Raw genomic sequence first — 23,939 nt, forward strand, 5'->3', positions numbered from 1 at the left:
TCAAGAGATAAAACGGCATAATTGTATTGTACACTGTTACAAACCTGCGTTGCAAATGTTGTCACTGTAAACACAGAACTAGTGATTATCACATCAATCAATTGAAAGCGATCTGAAAATTAGTTAGAAGAATGCAAAATAGGCAAATTGAATTGTTTCGAAATGATTACATAAAGCTGATATCACTAGTTTTGTATTTACGTTGGGCCCGTGAATTGATTCCGTCAAGCAACTTTCATTTGATTTCATTTGACATTTGCTGTAATAAGACTTTCCACCGTTGTTTGAGAAAGAAAGCAACAGTCTGGTAAAATCATATAGTTATGGCCATGACTCTATGTCTCTCTCACTTTCTCTCCCTCTGTACAACGTTCGGTTTTCTTTTTTTACCTGTGATGGATAATAACTGTTTCGAGCATTCTTCAGTCCGTTCCACAAATGGAGAAAAAGAAAATAAAGCACCAAATTTTTACTACACGAAGGGAAATTACGTTTGGGATTAAACGAAAACATCCGCAATAAAACTAAAATGAAGAAAACGTAGACACAGACGACATTGTCGGGAAATATTAACAAGATTAGCAAACGCACCAGTGCCAATGCATAAGGAATCGGCATACGAACGAATAGATGAGCAAAAAAAATCCTAAAAAAAACAAAGAATGATTTGGTGCTGTCAGTCTGTGTGTCAGTCAGTTTTTGCCGATTAGCTTATTTATTTATTTTTGCAAAGTTCTTTCGTATGTCTAGTCTCGAGCCGAGTAGTTGCTGCGAAGAATAGAGACACATGCACATCCTAATAATAAGTGATTAGCAGACAGTACAGAGTTCGAACCTGTAGCTCCACACATTTCTGCATATTTTGACTAAATTCTTTTCGTATTCAATTAAAACAACAACAAAGGTTCTGGTAGGAGAAATTGCCGTTGCAATAAAACAATAAATGCTTTCATCTTTTATTGGATTGTTAAAATAATGATGCTCTCAATTACATGTCATAAAAGCAAAATGTTCAGCACAAAACCAAACTTAAGTGAAAATGACAGTAGAACTTATTCATATCGCAATAAATTGTCTATTGACTGATCTATGCATACCGTTTCATTTTGTATGTTTCACAATTTCACAAAAAAATAAACTTATTACCATAAATACGATTTAATTTTTTCTCTTTAAATTGTCTTTTCTGTTTTTTTTTTTTCTTCTAATTTCATTTTTATGTTCTCAAAATTACTTCGAGGAGATTATATTTTATATCTATAGATTAGACGAGGCGATTGAATGTATACATTTTTACATGTAAATTTCGAGTCAAACAAATACTGATAAAAATACACGATACAAATTACAAAGAAAAAAAACACAAGCAATTTAAATAAACATGTACAATTTGTATCGGCAAAAATCGAAATGCTTTCCAAGCTGATTGAGGCTGCGGAATTTTTTGTTACAGCATCGACACCGGAACACTTTGAGGCTACGATGTTGTTTCATGTGACGATGCAACAAATAATTATGTGTAAATGACACACCGCAAATGACGCAAGTGTGCGGTTGCTGCACTTTATTCTTCAAATGTTGTTTCAGTTCATCCAAAGTATCATACTTTTCGGGGCACAAAATACATACGAATTGTTCGCTTTTGATTTGGTCAATTGATGTGGTCTTTGTTGTTGTTTCTGGCGTGGCCGTGGTGGACGCGATGGACGAGCATTCCGATGAAGTGGCTGGGGAGCTCATATTCGAGTAGATGTTTCGCATTGGATGGAATGGTTCCGACAGTGGATTGAACGTATACTTTTTCGCTGACACAACAATTTCGTGTGATGAATTCTTCAACGTGCGTTCGCCATCCGATTCGGCAGCCGTTTGAATGTACTGTACACACGGAAAATTCTTCGTGTAATAACTCGGCTCACAAAGTTGGTTGAAGTCTTTCGTTTTTACCATCGATAAATCGTCGTACAATAACCGGCTTTCACTCGATCGTCCATCGTAATAGACATCGCTGCAGAAAAAAAAAGAACGAGACAAGAATAGAAAAAAAAATGTAATCAAAATTTGTTTTTTTTTTCTGTTCGGCAATTTGTAGATAATGCTCCTAATTCATACCCATTAAACTTTTGCTCGTATTCTTCGTACGTATTCCTTCTGCTGTAGCCGTGTGCATTCATTTGCACAGTTAAATGCGTTGCTAACGATGATTTGTATGTGGTATGGTCGATGGCGGCACGTTCACAGTTAGACAATGATTTTTTCGCATTCATATAGAATTTGAATGACATTTTCGATGAATTTGGCAACTTTGGCTTGCCTAATGGCTTTTCCGTCTCCGATAACGATGTGGGATTATGACTGCAAGTCGTTGAATAACATGCATTTGGCCCACTGAATCCATAGCATGGTGTATTTAGCAATGAACGCCATTCGAACACAAAATCACCATACTTTTGTGGACCCAGTGCTTCATGAAATGGTGACGTCATCTTGCACTCTTTTTTATTCGATTTTTTTTTCGTCCAACTTTTTTCTTTCTTTCTTTTTTTCAATTTGTTCTTCTTTTTTTGTCGTTGTTCTTACAAGTTATGGAATTTTCTTTTACAATTCAAACACTTGACAATGATAAAAAAAATTTCACAAATAGTTGAAAACATAAAATAATTGCGACATCAACTGAAGTGACTGTGTGTGCACGCGACCAAACTAAAATGAAGTATGAGTGCCAATCGAATAGAAAATCGTCGGTGAAATTCATAGGCTTGTAAATCGTTCGAAAAGCGGTAAATTGGTGCTTATTACTGCGTCTCAATTCTAAAATGCGAAAAAACATCACCGTCGTCGTGATCGTTGTCGTCGTCGCCGACAACTACAAACACGACGAAATCATGTACAATACAAATGCGCATTTCGATTATGATATCGATGAGAGTGAGAGGAATTTCGGTTGAGATTGTGTGCGCTTCTGTTCTTTCGACACTCAACAAAAGAAAAAATACTGAAACATTCAGAAATTGTGCATGTCATCGATTGTTTGCCAGTCGAAACCAATGTACAGTTTCAATAGCTGATGATATTAGTGCATGTTTGCCGCCATTGGTGTGAGCGGCAAACAGTACAACACAATCGAATCAAACACTTTTTTCCTCTCTGTCCAACTCTTTATCGCCGCATTCATTCTCTCGCCAATACAGCAGCACAATGACCGCACAAGTTTTTCTCGCCGTTCGTCGTCGTTTGCTTTTCAGACTAATAAATTTTGTTTTAATTGCTTCGAAATTAGCATTTACATATGCGAGTATGTCAAACGATAATGAGATTATATTATTCATTCACAGAAGTCATTTCTTTGGCATGCAATTTGAAAATGTTTTTTTTTTCCTTCGTGTTGAACAATTAAATGCGAGTTCGTCTTGAATTCGTGTGCTCATCGCACGAAAAAAAACAAACAAACGGGCCGTATTCGGTTTATTGGTGAATTGCGTTGATCAAATCAGTTCAACGACATCGTACAAAAATACGTTGTTGTGCCTTTCTTACGATTATATATTTAATCGGCTCCGACTTTCAATTTTACCAAATAATTATCAAGAATGTTACGGTTTTCTGAACCAAATGCGTATGAAGTATTTCTCTTTCAATTTGATGCCCTCAACTCTGAAATGAATACATTTGCGATAATTAGCTGAAAATCGTTGAAATTATCGCCATGAAATCGGCATCACATCAAACATCGGTGCGAGCGCAAAACAAATGGTAAAATGCCCAATAAGCAACGGTGGCGGCAACAGCAACTGAAATATTACTTCTTTTCATGTGTGTGTGTGTGTGTGTGTTTTTTTTTTCGTCTCTCGCTCCGTTTTCTTATGCGTGTCTAAGTGATTAATAGACCAATTTGAATAAACATATAGTTGAGCCGTATCAGATGGAGATTTTTTTTTGGAGTTTAAATTTTCACAGATTTATCACATTTTAGCCATCGAAATCATTTAGTTATTAAACTCGATAAAATGGTCACCACCGCGACACGAAATTTGTTAATTTGGTGTGAGAGAGTCGGTGGAGAAAGAATGTCGATGTGCACTGTTTTAGCGGTGCTAATCGAAAGAAGAGAATTATCATTGTCCATGTCAAATGCTTCTACTTTTTTCTCTTTCTCCTCTGATTGACCATGATGTTGATTATTGCGTGTGATTTGGTGCGTTGATGCTGCCATGCACATAGCGCTCATTCGAATCGAGACTCGATTTCAACATAATCGGATTTCAATTTGAATCATACAATTAATAATAATCAGCGGTGAAGCTCTCGAACTCATTATTACATATTAGCCGTAGACACGTGTGAAAACAACGAAATATATTGGTCGATTTTGTATACAGACACCAAGTCAAACGAACGACTTACAATCGAAACATATGCAAAACAAACGGCCGTACAACTAACGTTGACACATCAAAACGCTGAGCCCAATTTTCTAATTGTATAATACGACGGCTAAATATGATATGATTCAGTTTTCTCTTGAACGACCGCTTACTTTTTTTTTTATCCAAGCGCCAAATAAACAGCATCCGAAAGTGTTACCGTGAGTGAATGGCACGTACGCAATCGTAACCAGTTTCGGTTTAAATAGTGTACGTACTCATGAAAAATGAAAAAATTCATCTCAAATGGCTCGAAATAGATCATGTGGCAGTCATATTCTTTTGAATTATTGCTTCAAACAGAGAAATGAAAGTGAAAAAAGCATTACGACCGAGGCGTAGTGAGAGTCATACAAATGTCGTTGACAAACAATTGTTGTTGCTGCAGCATTTGAATAATCCACAACATTGCCAGCAACACGGCATTGCGTCGAGCTAAAATGGTGGAGAAAAAAAGCAATGCTAGACAAATTCCAAAATGAAAAATTATAGAATTCCCAAATTTTATGGTAATGACTTTGGCCAAACTCACTAATTTTACTAATCATAATCATTACGTGTGCGCTTGCGGTCACCCTCATTAGAGAAATAGCAAATCAATCGAAGGTTATTATGTATAACGCCATCGACTGACGCCAAGTAACGGCATCGCTTAGACCTATCAATTTTCAATTACAAGACGAACATTTGCATTCGTAATCGAAATCAGAGCAAAATGAGTAAAGTTGCGCTGAGAGAAAAAGTGATGGTAGGAAAAGTCACAACGAGAACGATTTGGGGAATTTATTTCTAAATTTTGCATTCATTAGCAATGATTAGCAATGGATTAGACATTGGAAGGAGTGAATTTAAATCTCTTTAGCCATATGCAGATTTTCAATTCGAATTTGTTCAATTTTTTGTCGAATTTCACCCAAACGTCTACTGTGTATTTTGTCAACATTCTACCGTTGAACCGAACCATTTCCAAGAACAAATCTTTGGTTTAGCTTTTTTCCATGTCGGAGCATTCGAATATGTAGAGCAACTATAGTTGCAAGCCGATTAGAAATCCCATTTCGTTTGCATAGCATAATAAAGTTTTTATTTTGGGTATTTTTCTGTTGTTGTTGCAAAATCGATTTACCTACACGATTGAAATATATTCAAAAGATCGAAAATCCGGCAGAAATGTTCTTTCTCGTTTGCGAAGCAAATTTGTGTTCTCTTTCAAGCAATATTCGATCCTCACATCTCAAACACACACACATACCAGTACCAAACACATTGTTTAATTTTTGTCGATGTTAGTTTTTTTTTTTCTAACGAGCCTCATATGTGTGTGCGTGCATGTGTGCGTAAATGGGTTTTCTGGAAACAAAATACACACAGTCTCAAGACAAATGCGTTGCGTACGAAGCTTACGTGGTGTGTGCGCGCCAGTGAAACAGAAATACACACGCCAAGAACGAGAGCTGATTTGAAAGTATTTGCTTAAAATTCGATGCCAAATGAGACGTCCAGTTAGGTCTCATGTAGTGGCTAGGGTATGTGCTGTTGTGAGTGTGAGAGAGAGAGATTCGTGTCTGAAAAATGTCGAAAACGTACATAGAAATTGAACGTGTTCGGTGGCTGAATGAGAGGAAGAAACACGACGACGACGACAACGACAACAACGATGGGAAATTATTATTCCAATAGCGGCACATCTTTCGCATGTGTATTGGTCTTGGTAGAAAATTCGAAAATTTTCGTAAGTACTGCTCTGTCCTTCTCCGGCTACACTTCATTATCGGTGTCGCTGTCACTGTTCAACCCAAAAAAGGCACAAAGATCTTGCAAACGATGATTAAATTTGTGTGTGCGTCATTCCATCTCGCTCTCCGCATGTTCGGTTTATATACCAAATGCGGCAAGAGAGCGAGCGAGAATATAAGATGTGTAAAGTCCTGCATGCTACAATATTTTCGAACAGTACGTACATGGAGATCAGCTCATAACAAAACAAGCAACAGCAACAGCAGCAGCAGCATAGGCATTGCCGATGATGGTGATTTCTTCCCTTTCTTTTTACTCTTTCCTTTCAGTATACGAGAGTATGTGTGTGAATTGGTATCGGCACGTACTTGTGGTGGCCGAACATGGATACTCAACGGCATTTGTTAATATATGTACAAGTTTTTTTTCTTCCTCTAACCAGCCAGTCCTTCTATTTGCACACACATCTCACTCACTCTCGATGCATGCATTCGCAACTCTCTTACTCTCTCTCTCTCTCGCTCGCTTGGTGTGTGTATCGCCTTCAATATGTTTGCTATACATAAGAGAACGCGCGCGAGACGGCATCGAGTTTAAATTTTGTTACGAACGAATGGGACGCAAAATGTTAGGTAGCAAATAGGCATCGAAGCGGGCTAGTATCACACGCACGCACACAATATAGATTTAGATGGGACGAAAAAGAAAACGACACAATAAAAACCGAGAGGAATATCACTTGGCCGAATAGAAAATACAATGCACAGAGCACAGCACACACAGCGAGAGAGCGTCAGCATCACAGTTTTAACACACATACACGCGTAAACACACAGAGACACACGGACACACAATACAGCACACAACGCACAACACAACTGAAACGCAAACATTCAGTCAGTCAGTTTTTATGGTAAATTCATTTATCGTTTGGTTTTAGTTCGGCACACAGCATGTACAATCATTTGGATCTCGAAAGTCAAAGGAGGTAGACGTGTCCGTCACTTTTGTCTGGCGCATTAAATTCAAATCTTCAACAACCAATTCGAAATTTCACTGCCAACCTACAGAAAAGAACACTTTTGTTTCATTCTCTTTCTTTTCGTTTTGTTTCGGACAATACACAACATAAAAACGGCAACCAAAATTTTAAACGCAAAAAAATACTCATGTGATAAACAATAGAAAGAAATAACGTTTTTTTAGTTTTTTTTTTTTGGTTTTTGAGTTTATTGTTTTTCCTGATTTTTTTTTTCGTTATCCACATTCCGTTGAGATTTAATGTGTGACTAAAAGAGAAAAGAATATTTAAAACAAAAAAATTGCATCAAATCGAAATCCAAGTGAATCGTTTCGTTCCGCGCTAAATTAAATAAACAAACATTAAATTCAAGTATAAACACGCACGTGGATCATTTTAATTTCAATTTGTTATCGTACTGAATGCAAAGTGTATGGTGTTTAATGTTAAACCGCGCGGAAACAAGCGAAAGTTTTTGTGTGAAGAAAATATGGCACACGGAGGAACACAGAATGCGGTTCCTCCGTCTGAGCAACGTAGCAGTATGAACAATAATTTTTGTAATACGTGTGGTGTTACTTTCGATAGTAGTGAATCATTACAAGTACATATCCACAATAATCATAACCAGCCCGTTTCGGCGGCAGCTGATTCCAGTGACAATCAGCCACCGACACCGCAATCAACAGCAAATGGTGAAACAAATCAACAACAGCAACAAACATTGAACCATTACAATCGACATTCTCAGGAGTTTTCAAACGCAACCCAGTTACCAAATTATCATCAGCCAAGTGAAATGCATTATCCAAGCTATAGTATGCCAAACTACGATCAATATTATCATCATCAGCATTCGATGGAGTATGGCTTGCCACCGCCAATTTCGACGCACTATTCATTGTCTGCGTCGCAATCTCAATCCGAGTACAAAGTTGTGCCTTCGTCGAATCGCTTTCATCCATACGGCGTAATTTCGAATAATTTACCGACACATCATCCGTATGCATCGCATCATTCAGCCGCCATCGCTGCTGCTGCTGCTGCCCAGAATCAATCGCAAAATGGGCCTGCAATTGCTGCGGCTGCAGCCATCTCAGCCGCTGCAGCGCAAAGTTCGATGAGCCCAAGCATTGTTACATCATCGAGTCCAAATCAAAATAATTTGATGAATTCGACCACAGTACCATCGTCAATGCCTCAAACAGCGAACACAATTTCGGGCCAACCGACGCCATCACCATCACCGAGACAGTGCGATAAGTGCGGTGCTGTATGTGAAACAATTTCGCAGTTAGCCGAACACACGGCAACTGCACACAGTGTCAACAATAATGCGAACGAATCGACGATCAATCGAAATGCTGGAAACGGTGACATCGAAAATGATATCCCATCATTCCAATACTCAAACTTTGTGCAACCAAAAGAGGAACCACATCCGGCCGATTGCGATATATTGGATTTGGATTCACAGAAAATGGTGTATCCGCCGCATGAAATGAATCAACAAGGACCATTACCGCCAATGCACTCACTTCATCCAGCCATGCAAAGGCCGATGATGTGGCCGCACGGTCCACCGCCGCACGAATCGAACACATTTCTACCGATTCCGCCGAATCACAATCAGAACGATCTGAAGCCGCCAATGTTTGGTTCGATCAAGAATGAGTTTTCACCGCAAATTATCAAACAAGAGGCAGCACATCATCTCACTCAATTACCGAGCACACCAACGAATCCGCCACAATCCGATATTTCCAAATCGTTTGGAGGTAGTGATGGCAGTCAAACAAGCCCATCCGAATTTCCAAGCACCACAACGCCACAGGATAATGGGCCACAATTTCGTACATTCGAAGCGGCCACCTCATCGTTGCCAAACGGTGGTCCAATTATGAAGGCCACTTCGTGGAAATCGAATGAAGCGCGTCGACCAAAAACATATAACTGTACAGCGTGTAATAAATGGTTCACCAGTTCGGGCCATTTGAAACGTCACTACAATACAACGCTACACAAGAATGCAGTGAAATCGAGTGGCCAACCAGATCCAGCATCGCTACCGATCAGTGCACACCATCATCCGGCTCGCGATCCCAATTCGAAGCATCATCGATATAATAACAACAAAACGACCCACAACAACAATTCGATTGTCCAACAGCAGTCGGTTCAACAGGTACAGGCTCAGCCACCACAACAACAGCCAACGTTGCCAAACGAATCGTCGCGAACGCCCGATTTTTCGTCGCAATTCACTCCATTTGCACCACAATCGCAGCCAACGAATCCGATGGGGTTTCAACAATACCAAAATCCAATGCAATCAAACGCTTCGATTCACCCAAACGCGCAAGCAGGTCTCTGCGGCCCTGTCTCCCAGCCGAGAGACCTGCTGACTTACTCGAACATCGGATTGAACACGGGAGTTCACATCAGCAGCAACAACAGCCATCAATCGTTGGCACAGGATTTTATCCAGGTGCCGCAAATGCAGCAAATTTTACCGGAATCCACCATGCAAAGCATCACCTCAATGGAGCATTGCAACATCATAACGCCTATAACTATCAACACCAGCATCACTCAATCGTATCCGCTCATGCAGCGACCGGAGGACCCGAACTATATTATTGGTAATCAAATGATGCACACAGGTAATTCGAATGAAAGCACAACACCACCCATTTCATACTATGGCCATGACTATGACGAACACTACGAACACCATGGCTATCAGCACATGAGCGATGATGAAAACAAACATAGCAAATGCTATTCGAATGCAATTCCGGCTATAGCTGCTTTGCGGCGATTAAACAATGATATCCATCATGCCGACACCGTACCACCATTTTCACCGGATATTCCGGATAAACGAACAATGTCGATGTCAATGCCATACCATCAACGTGCGTTGACACCGCAAATGGGCGAAATTGTACCATCACACCTATCGCCAAATGCACCATCACATCATAACACCGCTGATATTCCAAAAAACGAAGCATCCATCGGCAATGAGCCCAGCTCGCCGAGCATCACATCGACCAATATCGGTTTTGAGCCATATCCAATCAAAGACACAACCAATGGCAATGCAAACCCGAAAATTCGCAACAAATCGAATAAACGTCGGGCAGCCGTTGACACAGCAAAACTAATAACAGACACAATTCCAGCGGGAAACGATCCTCTACGGTGCGACCCATGTGATAAAGTCTTTAACAAAGCCTGTTATTTAACGCAACACAATAAAACATTCCACAGCGGTGAAAAGCCGTTCAAATGTCAACGGTGTGGCAAACGTTTTCCATGCGATCAATCCCATACCGAACACATGGCCAAACACAATGGCAACAAGCCGTTCAAGTGCAACCAGTGCGTCAAACAATTCAATCACAAAACCGATTTGCGACGGCACATGTGCTTGCACACCGGTACAAAGCCGTACATCTGTGAAATATGCAACAAGGGTTTCATACGCAAGGATCACATGGTGAAGCACGGTCTGACGCATCTCAAGCGAAAAAACAGCGGCTATGCGGAGCCAAACACACCGACGGCAATCAAACAAAGAGCATCGGCCAAGGAACAACTATCATCCGATATGGACGAATTTCAGCCCGGTAAGCAAAATACCAATAGTTCGAATATAAATAATAATAATAATATTAAAGCTAAGAAACGAAATGCCAACAGTTCAAATCTCAAGAAAAAGAAAATACTTGTTGAAACTTTTACTATGCCGTAGAAAAAAGAAGAAATTTAAAATAGGTTTTATTATGTTTTATGTCTAGCTTCATTTAAATGTTCTTCAAAGACGAAAAAAAATTATTTGTTTCATCTCTGTATCATTTTAAGTAAGGTATTTTATGTTTATTTTGTTTCATTACTGTCAGCAGAATCATTCAATTATATAAAAGAAGAGAGGAAAAGCAGTGAAGAATTTTAACATTAAGCAATCAATGTCGATAGCCAATTTCAATCGGACATTCGTACGCGTTCGAATTTCATTCACATCACGATATAATTGAATTAGAACTTTTGGTACTTTTTTCTTCATTTTTTTTTTCGTTCGGTTTCGGTCTTTGATTTTCCTATCTTGCGCATAGACATCTCTCATACACATGTTCTGTCACAAACAAACAAGAAAGAACACTCACTTTAATTTCCCATTTTTCTTATCGTTTTCTCTCTAATTCAATGTGGTGCACAACACATATGATGCAAATGCAGCGCCAAAACGACGAAAATATGTCCTCGAAGTAGATTTGAATGCAAAGGTTATACCAGTCAAGTACAAACAGTTTTCAATCGACGAAATGCTCCAACGCAAACCAAGCCGAATGAATGAGAACAAAGAAAACATATTGAACGATGATCCAATGTATGTCGAGTGAAAAAAAAACATACAAAGCGAAGCAAAGCAAAATTGTCATTTGAAACCACAAGATTTATACACATTTTTTTTTGTAATTTGGAAAATATTGCGCAAACTGTTTAAATATATCTACCTCATCAATTGAAATATAAATGAAACTATCCGATTCAACAAAGATACAATAAGCCAATTTGAATTGAAATGAATATTTAATATTTAATAATTGAAGAAGAGAAATAACTCTAATCGTGCAGTACGTGTATTTGTAAACTGAGTCAGGAATTTTGTGGGGTGATTTGTTACCCTCGTCAGGTTAAATTCTGTATTTGATTTGAAATATACGAGATAAAAATGTTTTTTTAGAACATTTATTTATACACTACCTCAACTTATACAATTTTATAAATCAATAATGGAAGAGAACTAAAAAACAACTAAATAAATGAATGCAACAGCCAAACGACAAATCAAATTAAATGCCACACAAAAATGTTCACATCAATTATAATTATCATGAGAACACACAATATTTTTTCTTGCCTGTTTCCTTTTAAATAGTCAAATCAGCTAGCCAAATTTTAATGGAGTAGTCTATTATAATAAAAAAAAACTCATTTTTTTTTGCCTGTTTCTAACCTAAATGAAAAAAGATATACCATGGGTTTCAAAGTCAAATCGTATATCACGCACTCGGAATTCGTCGATTCAATGCGACTATTGATATATTTTTTTGCGTATGCCGCAATTTTATTCTTATTTTTTTTTTTTGCTCATTGTTATTTGAAGATTTTACTGAGCTGATTTTGCTGCATAGCAATAATCAACACATACACACACATTAAATGGATTCATATAGTGCAATTCAAAAGAATTTTCTATTAAAAATGTCAATTGTATGCAATACTTCGCATTCCGAGTCTGGGAAACGCAAAGGATAACATGCCATAGATTTAAACAAATAAAATAGAAGAAGATGATGATGAAATAAGAGCACAACTTGTTAAGAACTTCTAGAAAATATTCAAACCGTTAACCATATTTGATACAAATAAAAAAAAAAAAACGCAGAGTAAATGTGACTAAGACATAGAACTTACCATTGTTTTTTGTTCATTTTCAAACACTTTTCTTTTGTGTTGTTTAAGTATTTGTAGTTGCACGCGCTGATGTTGAATTTTATAGAAAGCAACTGTAGCAAATAAGTGGCATACAGAAAAAAAGAACACTACAAACTCAGTGTCAGTAAAAGTGGACAGATGAAGAAATTACATGCAAATCTATAAATATGAAAACAAATGGAACACTGTATAAATTGAACGAAAATTGAAAGAGTCAAAGGAAAGTCGCCTATTAATTAGTACTTAAAGTTCTAACGAAACAAAAGAAAAGGGAGAGTAAATGACATAAAGAATAAATAATATCAAAAATAAAGTAACACCGTTATTGAAACAATTGATAAGAAGGAAAAGACAGAATAAAAAAGAAGAAAGTATCTATTTACACTTTACCACAATAAAAAAGAAAAAAAACGAGATTTATACTCAGATTTACTAAGCTTAGCCCATTTATATTGTACGACATTTTCTGTAAGGAATCTTAACTGGAATGCATCAAAGATAAAAACAAAAAGGACTAACAACAACAGAAAATAACACAACGGAACTCAAGTACCTCAAACCATACAAGCTCAAGAATTGATTAATAGTTTTCTAACGCATATAAATATATACAAAAACAATGGAACAATAAAAGGAAAATAGTGCAAACTGAAACTTAGAGGATGCACAAAAGCCAATTAATGTGCACGAAATAGACAAATACACTAGCAGCCGCAAAGAAAACACTGCTTTATCTCACTTTGTTTTTGTTAACAAGTTCTTTTTTTTTTCTTTACGTTTTACAAAATGCCTTTTTGTTTCATTGTTTATGCACAATTTTTCTTCATTAATTTTTGTTCATCAGTTCGTATATCTAGAATGAATTGTATTTTCGTGATTTATCCAACAATTTTATACTTAGATTGTATATATAATTTCATTCCATGTGGAAATTAACAATTTTTTTTTCCTGAAATAAGACAAACGACTTGCATAGAATAAAAATAAAAGATATCAGACTGTCTTTTTTATGAAAAAAAAAACACACACTTTTTTGTTTTTATTTTTTGGTTCAATTTTTATTTCAGTTTCATCTTTATTTTTGGTTCAGGTAAACATTTTCTTTTTTTTCTTTCTTTTGATTGATGAGTCATTTTTTGGCGAAACAAAAACAAATCGCTAAAAAAAAACGTACAAGAGTATTGTACTCACATTAAACCCAGACGAAATTCCAAAATGTGTTACAGTTTCCCTTTGGTCAAAGAAGATTTCGGTGTAAAGTGAACAATGGTTCTCATGGATGAGAATTAAGTGGTTCTTCTTATATTTTAGCAAGTAGAACGTTCAAATAGTAGATGAGAGAGACAGTAAACCGATTTTCAAAAACATTCTATGTAATTTTATTGAAATCTAAATTCCCGCTGGATTTTTTCGAAGGAAAAAAAATCAACAAAATAAAAACAGTTTAGAGTTTCAAGCAAAAAATGTATACTTAATTGACTCAGTATTAGGAAAAGTGAGAGCACGCACTTGATAACGTGTTGAATAACTTAAAAAGTTGTATGAGAACAAAAAGAAGCATTTCTTCATAGATTAAGTATATTTATGATTGTCCATATCTGTTTTTGTCGATCTGTGTTGAATTCACATATCTTTTCTATTCGTTCTGAATTTTTTACGTTCACATTTTTCCATTCTCTTCGGTTCTCAATGGATTTTAATGTGTATAATTTTGCAATATCGAATTGATCCACAACGTTTACATATCTCGTTTTGAACAGAAATCAATTCAATGAGAAAAAAAAAATCTGTCTCCATTTTTCATATCTTTGTGAGCGTGGTTCACAAGTAAAACATTGTTCACAGAACGTGAAAAGAAAAATTCCGCCAAATTGTGGAATTAGTAATTAAAAATTTAGTTTAGAAATCAGAGTTTTCTTACAAGCTTCAATACATGGATGTAATTACACATTTCGATATGATTGACAAGCAAAGTGAAACAAAACCCAAAAACTTACAAGTTTATTAAGTGTTTAACGAAGAAAAAAAAGAAGAAAAGTCATTGGAAGAACCGAAATTGGTAAAAAAAAAAAATTTAACGAAAATAAGTGTAATTTCAATGAATTTTCTTGACTAAAGATTTAAGATCACATTTAATTTCAAATAACAATTCAATGGTACTACGAATTCGAATTATTCTTAGGCAGGTGTAGCATATATATATTAAAACAAAAACCGGTGACAAGCAAAATACTCTGAATCCTGTTATAATTCAAAACTTAGCAACATTCTTTTTAGTTAAATTAATTGTGAAGTCATGTGTTGATTTCAATAACCAAACTACCGCTAACAGCTTAAACGAACCATAAATAGAAATCCAATGAATTTGATTGTCCTGCAAAGCCTTTGTGCAATAAAGTCTTCATTCTATGAAGTAGTATGTTCAGTTTACACTCAGTTTTTTTTCCGTTACATTGTTTACGTTGCAGTTTATAACATTAAGTATTGTCAGTCTGTTCTCACAAAATGCAAAACAAAGAAGCAAAAAAAATGTATTGTAAATGTTCTGAATAATTCGTTAAATATTCTTGTACATTGTGGACTATGTTCTTTTTCAGCAATATGCAAGCAAATACACGAGATGATACATTGCAATATTTCTACGTCGTTGGCGGCGAGTTCAGTCATTAGGCGGATATTTATCGGTCAATTTTTTTTTTTTTGAAGAAACTTGAAAAATATTGCAAACTTGCAAAAAATTTAGACAACTTTAATGTGAACTCGCAACAAAAAAAGTCAATACCTTTGAGCTCAAACGATCGTTAAATATGGCAAAGTAATTTCTCATTTCGGAAAAAAAATTGCAAAAAAAAATTCTCAAATAAAAAACAACAAAAAAGTAGTCTATAAAGCAGTCAGGGATCTTTAACGAAAGAGAAACAAAAATCATAATTAACAATTCATTTGAATGAATGGCGCTCATATCAATAAAACGAAAGCATGCTATCAAATGTTGAAGCAAAGAGCGAGCGTCTCCCTTTATAAGTCAACGAAAAAAAAAAACAACATACAAACAAAAATACGACAGAAGAATCATGATATGCTGAAAACTAAAAATATCAACCAAAATAATAACTGAAATGAGAATGAATAAAATTTGATTGATTAAAAAATTGAAAAATCGTATAAAGTTGTTCCGAATCATTTCTTTGAGTTTTTGGGTTCATGCTAGACAAGCGTCGTCGCATGGTATACAATGAACGGTAAGTTAATAGAGAATACTTTGTACATTCATTGTGAGATTAATAAAACTCTTCGCCCCTCCTTGAGTTAATCACAGCTGTCACGGTGAAATCACATCACACGCCATACGGATTAGTATCAATAACAAACTGTTGTTTCACTTCGGTTTTTTTTTTCATGTACTCTCAACCGTCCAGTGTAGCATCTTCAAAGAGAAAAAAACGCGACGCACAGTTCAATGTCTGCCGTCTCTGTGTGTCGGTTGGCACGAAAACTTCGTCTCAATCAGACATTGTGTTTTGATCGTTGCGTGCACTCTCGACAAACTTTGAAAGACAAATGAGATACGAATCAATCAAATCAAAAAATTCCGAAATGGACACCATAATGTGTGATCACCGAGGAGAATAATTTACACAGAACAAAAAAATTGAACGAAATGCCGGGCAACAAGAAGAATAATTAAAACTGAATTGAGCAAATGAGCACGAATGAAAAAATGATGGCTGATATGAACTGCAATTTCGGCTGCTTCTATTGACCACCACCGAAACAAGAACGAGAATCTTAGTAGGAAGTACTGTTTTATCTCCGAGCGAATCGATGTCACAGACTGAAACCACATTCGCTTTACACGCTCATTTCGGACTCTAAGCCGTTTTTGCATGTTTGCAAACGGAATAATGTTGCAAATGTGAAAATATAAATATTGTTGTGTCTACAATCAACAAATTTAACGTTGTTTATTAAGTTTTGGCATGGGGAAAAAATTGTTCAAATTCGTCTAATTAATTATTGTGTATGGTTCGAGAATGTTGCAGTTGTGTTCATTAAAAGAAGCCAATAAGTGAACACGTGTGTATGATCCTGAATCAGAGGAGGTTCATTTACCTAAAGACATTAAAAGTTCGACGCCAACAAACCACCACACACAGCAAATTGGACCGACTGAATGAGTGCCGATGCACACATAACAAAGTCGTTAAGTTACTTCAGTTTCTTACTGATGTTGCTGCTTTTTTTTATTTTGTTGCAATTTTCGTACAAATAACATAAATGATTGATGGTGCGAAGTGGTTTTTTTCGCATCATATTTTTTTCGGTACTAGTTTAAAAGAGAGTGCCATAATTAAGTATCGCTGTTTCGTTTCATCGGTAATTATCCAACTGCTGAATTGTTGTTGTTGCACACAGATATAAACCAGATGCAGTCCTCCGCACAGTGACACCGTCGAGTGGAAGAGAGCGAGAGATTGTCGATAAACGGATTCAAACTTGATGTTGAAATACAAAAAAAAAAAGAACGAGCTGATAATTAAAACAGCACATTTTTAAAACACAAGACCAAGAAATCGCTTCAGATCTGGAATCAGAAAAAAAAGCAGCGAACAACAACACGAGATGAAAAATATACGTTTCGTTATTGATGTAGTCGCGGCGCAGCAAAGAATGTTACAAATCACTTTTCTTTACGTTTCGTTCTCTGACGTACTTCAAATGCATTCATTTATTTTTCAGCACAGCAAATGATAATGACCTAACTTCGAATGTAATCATCATTCATTTGTTGTTCGTCGACTATCATCACGAATTCATCACTCATTAAAGTCCATGAGAGCAGGGAATATCATTGCTGCTGCAGAATAGCTTTTACTTGAAGGTCATCGATCGTCACATTGACTACGAATTGGTCTATATTGGTCAAATTGAACTATATTTTGAACTACTCTAGACTGAAACCATTTGAACATGTTCGAACAACTGATTTGCCATTCTTTTAGCTGCAAGAAACACTCAAATATTTCTATATTTAATCTGTTGATACATTTCCAAGTTTTTTTTTCCCTTCAAATGATTATTTCAAACGGGCATGGTGAAATAAAATGAATCAACATGAGCTCTGATTACTCCAAAAGGATAAAGTTGCATGCATTTCAAACACACACACGAGAAATAAACGTTAAGAGATGCCAGTGCGAATGTAAACATATGAATGAGATAATGATAAATTAGCTAGGTAATTTAAGCAATTTATTGGGATATATAGCCAAAGGTGAAAGCCCATTCAGCCATTTAAAGGCGGGCCATTCACAATCGTTAACGTACACTCAATTAAAAATGAATCAATGCATCCTCACCATCAACTCGCGCTTAAAACAAATAAATGTGATGAGAGTGAAGGAAAAACACAGTTCTCTTCAACTGGCGCAAGGGTAAGTAACATCAGTTGGTTGATTCAGCAAAACTAGGTATTTCTCAAGTTCAAGGATAAATTTATCAATTATTTGGTGGTTTGATCGATGAACGAAAGAAAATGTGAGTTTGAATGTTTGGCACGAAAGGAGATCGTGTGAACTATAAAATTGACCATCACTTTTTGGTTATACATACAAATTTTGTGTCATATTTGACAAAATTTGTCATTTTTTTTTATCAATCATGTTTAAATGAATGATGATAATTATATTTCTTTAGTTTTTCGATTAACGTCACTCATAATTCCAATAATCCGATGATCACTGCATCATGTCGATCATCGACTCTTGGAATCCATTTCAGAATAGTATATCGTGCAAGTATATATATAATTTAAAAGTTGTCGTATTCGACAGTTTTATATTGCGCCAGAGGTATCACTGCTGAAACATGGTCTTTCAATTAAAATTTTTTTAATACGATTATAGTCGATCCAATTTAAACAAAAACCTCGTTTCATACGAATTTCGAATGGCGTTTAACATAAATAAATGTTTCACAAACTAATCTACTCGGATTGCGTGATGGATAAATGGCATCTAAAAAGAGAGAGAGAAAGAAAAAAATCCAAAACGAAAATTAGATGAATTCCAACTTTGATTGAACAAATATTGTTGAATAAAACTTTTGAATTGATGCATGAAGAATCCTTCTCAATTCACCCAGTGGCATACAATGTTGCAAGTGTGCTTGAAGCTGTTTTTCATCTGCTTCTCTCATATTGCTATCAACATGTTGACGCAACATGTTGTTTTTCTAATTTTAATATTTCTAACATAGAAACTCCTTGTTGCCTTACAGGATTATTCCATTTTTTAAATCAAAATTTATGATTTTGGAAACACAACATACATTTTCTGGAATGAAAACGATTCCATAATAAATTTCGTAAAAAAAAACATGTTCACCAAAACACGAAATGGTGCAATGTAATTCTCGATCAGAAAATGTTGGACGATGCAGAAGAAGCATGGCAACGCAGCATAGCAAAATGCATATAAACAACTCCACGAGCAAATATGTGATAGATGAGAAACGAAAATACAACAATAATAATGGCTTGGGTTCCGTAAGCATACAAACAGGGTGGTAAGCCAACACTTCACAGTAAGCAAGACACGCAATGGAAACTATTTTGGCATAGATTCAAGCGATGGCATCAAAAAGCATAAGATAAACTTGAGTTTGAAGTTGGTTCAAGTCGATGACGATGCATTTGCAGATGAATTTCCATCACAAGCACCCTGTCGCTATATAAAAAGTTTTTTTTTCTCTGTTTCCAAACTAACAAAAGAACCGAACACAAAAAATCCTTATATCCACCGTAAAATCGAAAAAACAGACCGAAAACGACGACGACGACGACGAACGATGTAAGATAAAGCAAGAGAGATACGAAAGAATATGGGAACAACAGATGAACGTTTCGAAATTAAGGAAAGACATCGGACGAACAGAAGAAGAAGCATAAAAACAAACTAATGGAACACACATGCACACGCAGCAGACTCATGCACACGATGAGAGCAGGAATAATATTCAACATGTTTTTTTTTTTCGTTCATCATCTTCTTCTTCTTCTTTGCGTTTCTTCTGTTTCCTTTTCGTTTGTTCGTTGTGTTGTTTTGAGTTTCGTGATTTTATTGCCTTATACACATATCGGTTATGCCATGCTACGTTTCTGCATCAAAAGCGGCACTTTTGGAACTCACGTGTATGGATTTCGTACGCTCTCTCACATACTGACACATATTCTGAAGCGACGAAAATCAACATTAACACACATTTTTCCCTCTATCCATCTCGTTTACTCTCTCGCAGAGCATCAATGTTTTCCATCGAAATTGCCGTTGTCAATAAATTTGAACAACACACATATCGCCGATTGGCCGTTGCTTGGATGTACTGGCTGTGGTAACATTTTCGATTTATTACATATTATGGCGGTATCGTCATGTGCATTGTGCAAGTTGAAATCCGACAATAAATTCCAGGATAACGAAAAATTCAGGGAAAATAGTGATACGCGAATGCATTTCATCGGCAATGCACAGCACACACAGTGGTTCTGGAAAATGTACAATTTAAACACAATCAATGAATGATTATTTTTGTTTATTTGTAAAAGAGATTTACAGCTTGAAAAGAAAGTCCAAAATTTGAATATCATCCTCGGATGACGAGCAAAATTAAAATCATAAAGAAGAAAATTCATTTTTTCGGGTGTATTGTTCATATGCTTATCATCTTTACTGACAATATGTATGATATTTTGTTTAATGCAGCTTCTTAATTTTCAACACGAATGTTCGTCGAACATCTTTAGCTATGAGTTGGTTTCGCCTTAATATTAAACGGCAAAAAAAATGTAACATTCATCATAATGGGCGCAACAATAGATTATGGGAAGCGACGAGAAAATAGTTTGAAAAATATAGATTGATTACAGTGCATAAATCAGTGCAACAGGGATCTAACGCATCCGTGTGTTCGGGGTAATTCGTTTGTTCGCATCCTCTCATTTACCATCTGTATGAAGGAAAACTAATCACGCATGGTGAACAACCGTTACGTGTATCGGTAACCTTAAGCCCTACATTCCCAAGCAACAACCATGACTTTGAATAATATCTGTTCCACCATCGAATTGTGTATGTAACAGTGAAATTTCCGATCATGACTGATGGAAAATGCTTGGATTGCCAACGTGATTTCCGTGTGATTATTCGATTGTTTCTGCTCGATCACAAGCGGAACTTGTAACGACCGCATTGAAACAATTACAACAACGAGATGAATAAATTAGGAAAAGACTCTTTTCTAAAGAGAAATATGAACGGTTATCCTAAAATAACACTTTTGGAAATGAGAAATTCCGCTTACATAACTTTTTTTCATTATTATTTTGGAGTGAGATTTTTTTTTTCTCTTCATATTTCTCTAATATTTCGATATGAATGAAAGAACAATGTTCTGTTTCTACTATAGCCTATATTAGTTTTCGTTCGGAATGTTTTTTGATCTACATAAAAACAGCCAATTCTGTAATCTAACTTCAAATAGTGTACATTTTGGGTCATTTTTTTCCTTCTTGTCGGCCACCAATGGCCATCACTGAACGTTGAAATTCGGAATGAATTGAAAGCAGATTCTGGTGCACATATGTGGTGCCATCGTCGATTCAATTTATTTTTGCGATTCATTTGTTTTCTCTTTCCAAATATGTGCTTATGTTGATAAAGAGAGAAAAAAATGCGACATTAAACAAACAAATGCGTTAAATTGAAATCGTGAAATACAAACAAAAAAAAAACGGAGAGAAACTTAAAAAAATAGTTCCATCTTCTTCTTCTTTGTTGCTTTGTTTGCGAATGAGGAAGACGATTGAAAAGGATGAAATGTTGAATCAACGGCAATGTAATTGTGAACTATGCCGAATTCAGTGTGAAGTAAACATTAAATATGTGATACTATCAACACGCCAACAATTTCCTACGTGTTTCTATCATATTTAGCAAGCCATAAAGAAATACTCACGATGACTGAATACTATGTTTGTCCAATTCGGTTCGGCGTTTATTTAACGACGCCATTTTTTTTTCCTCTTCCCATTTCGAATTCATATGTTGTGCCATAAAATGTGTTTATTTATTTTGTTCAGGCAAAAAAAAACACTCATATTCAATACAAACTCATTTTCTCATCTATAAATCTTTCGCATTTACTTGTTTTAGTGTTTATTTAGGATTTTTCAGTTTTCGTCATATATGCATATCTGCATTCACGAGCGATTTTTTTTTTCATCGAAGTCGTCAACTACGAAATATCCGTTAGATTTGTGGCAAAAAAAAAATTGTTTGGACGGAGGCGAAAATGTAATTCAAATGGTATGGTCATGCAATACAGTACAGCGTGTATGTGTTGGGCATTATTTTGAGCTATCAAACGCAGCCAGATTCAATTAGCATTTCATCAAATGCTTTTTTGTTCGATGTAAATATATCGGATTGAAATGGAAGTTACACAAGCGTTTTTCGATGTACTTATGTGATGTGATGTCAATGTCATCAGACAAATAAACAGGGTTTCGAAATGACGATAATATTTCTGGGCGCGATGCAAAAAATGAATAAATAAACGAGTGACTAGATGTACGCCGGAGCGTGTGAAGGAAATCTATACAGTTGTGGCGACAGACATTGGAAGCAAGAAATTCAATTCGTTGAAAATATAATCTCTCGTCTGACCAGAGCCACCAAATGCGCGTGAGTGCATTTTTTTCTCTTCTGCTTGTCTGATCATATAATTTGAATGACAGAAAATAAGCAACACAGATATGGATTGGCGCTTTGAAAATCCGTATTAAAATATCAATTTGATAGATTCCCGAGAAAACAACACCGATAGCAGAGTGGTGATCGTAAGCGAGCGCGCGAAAGAGATTGAGACGGAGAGACCAAAAAGCAAACAAGAATAGATAGTTATGAAAAAAAAAACTACATAACAATCACCTTACACACTAATAAATTCCAACGAAATTCGATTAAAATTAGATTGAAAAATGTTGACGGTTTGTAGACAAGCGTGCTTGCGATGCGATGCAAAGAGTCACATGCATTGGAATATTCGGCAATAGACCGACAACCGAAATCTGAAACTATGTCTTCACAGTGAATAACAATTCAAAGTCAAGAGATAAACACATTTTTTTTTTGTTCGTTAAGCGGAATGAAGAATGAACAAACGAAAAAAAAAACCTATCAAAATGATACACGAACAAACCAATCCACACCAATCATCGAATATATGAGAAGTTTGCCACAAGAAAATCATATCGTGTTAAACGTAAATGCGTGTCATTCGATAGACAGGAACTGTCTATGATACCCGATTGCATGTAAATATTTCATCCCATCCGAAGGACACGCCAGTGGCAAGCATCAATTAAATGCAATAAAAATAATTATAAGAATTAAATTTCTCAATTTTGACATATTATCAATGTATTTTGGTTTTATATTCTCCTTCTCGTTCGGGTATCGTCTTTTCTTGTGACTGCCGCTGCTGCTGCTGCTGCTGTGATTCGATCGCACATTTGTGGCTTGCGTGATCGAATAATTTTCGTTGAATGTTGCACGGGATTCGGTCGCTATAAAAAGCAGCATCTTCAAAATAAATTTCGAATGGAAAATTAAGACTGATCAAATGGTCATTTATGATGGCTTCTCTGGTGAATCACACCGATTCGATTTTTCTTCGCTGTTCGTTCGTTCACGTTGCGATTTCGCCTTCTGACTTAGTCACCACACTGCGATGCCGAAGAATAAGTTGAAAATGAATTCGGAAAGATAAACAAAAGCGGAAAATCCTTTGAACCGTTTGCGTCGTTGGGAGTGTTTTCTCAAACACGTTTCCGTTGTGCATAATATTGCGTGTCGTAAAATTCGAGATAAATATCCCGCTTCAATAACAACATTTCTCTCTCTCTCTCTCCCTCTTGCTCCGGTGCTACTTTGTTTTGCCATTTGTTTCATTCACAAAATATGTGCCAGATTGTGGATTTTCATGGACGATGAAATGAAAAAAAAATGGAACATATGCAAAACATATGTTTCCAATGTCAGAAACTTTTTACTCGTCATTTAAAAGAAACCAGAGACCTTATGCATTTTCACGCTTTTTTTTGTATGAACTGCGTCAAAAGTATTAAACTTCAAAAAAAGCAAGAGCCGTCTCTCAGTTGGACAATTAGCTCAAGTTCAGCAATGTAT

General features: G+C 36.1%; 2 protein-coding genes across 2 annotated transcripts; one reads left to right on the forward strand and one right to left on the reverse strand.

Moving 5' to 3' along the window:
* Positions 1-905: 905 nt before the first annotated feature.
* On the reverse strand, positions 906-2,931 carry LOC129569273 (zinc finger protein 333-like). The gene is made up of 2 exons (XM_055447972.1): positions 2,113-2,931; positions 906-2,008 (listed from the first exon to the last, which is right to left on the reverse strand). Exons 1-2 carry the CDS (start codon positions 2,484-2,486, stop codon positions 1,372-1,374), a joined length of 1,011 nt encoding a protein of 336 aa, XP_055303947.1. The 5' UTR covers positions 2,487-2,931; the 3' UTR covers positions 906-1,371.
* A 2,888-nt stretch (positions 2,932-5,819) lies between these two features.
* LOC129569188 (uncharacterized) lies at positions 5,820-12,664 on the forward strand. Its single transcript, XM_055447800.1, has 2 exons — positions 5,820-10,817; positions 11,428-12,664. The coding sequence occupies exons 1-2, from the start codon at positions 7,616-7,618 to the stop codon at positions 11,589-11,591; spliced, it is 3,366 nt and encodes a 1,121-aa protein (XP_055303775.1). The 5' UTR covers positions 5,820-7,615; the 3' UTR covers positions 11,592-12,664.
* Positions 12,665-23,939: the final 11,275 nt, after the last annotated feature.

Source organism: Sitodiplosis mosellana, unplaced genomic scaffold, assembly GCF_009176505.1.
Source record: "Sitodiplosis mosellana isolate CC-2019 unplaced genomic scaffold, AAFC_SMos_1.0 Smas_scaffold_1, whole genome shotgun sequence".
NCBI lineage: Eukaryota > Metazoa > Arthropoda > Insecta > Diptera > Cecidomyiidae > Sitodiplosis > Sitodiplosis mosellana.

Coding starts and splice junctions, on each gene's coding strand:
- LOC129569273 (XM_055447972.1), bottom strand. CDS start 2,486: ATGACGTCACCATTTCATGAAGCACTGGGTCCACAAAAGTATGGTGAT. Junction 2,009..2,112: donor TACGAGCAAAAGTTTAATGG/GTATGAATTAGG, acceptor TTTTTTCTGCAG/CGATGTCTATTACGATGGAC.
- LOC129569188 (XM_055447800.1), top strand. CDS start 7,616: ATGGTGTTTAATGTTAAACCGCGCGGAAACAAGCGAAAGTTTTTGTGT. Junction 10,818..11,427: donor TATGGACGAATTTCAGCCCG/GTAAGCAAAATA, acceptor ATGCAAATGCAG/CGCCAAAACGACGAAAATAT.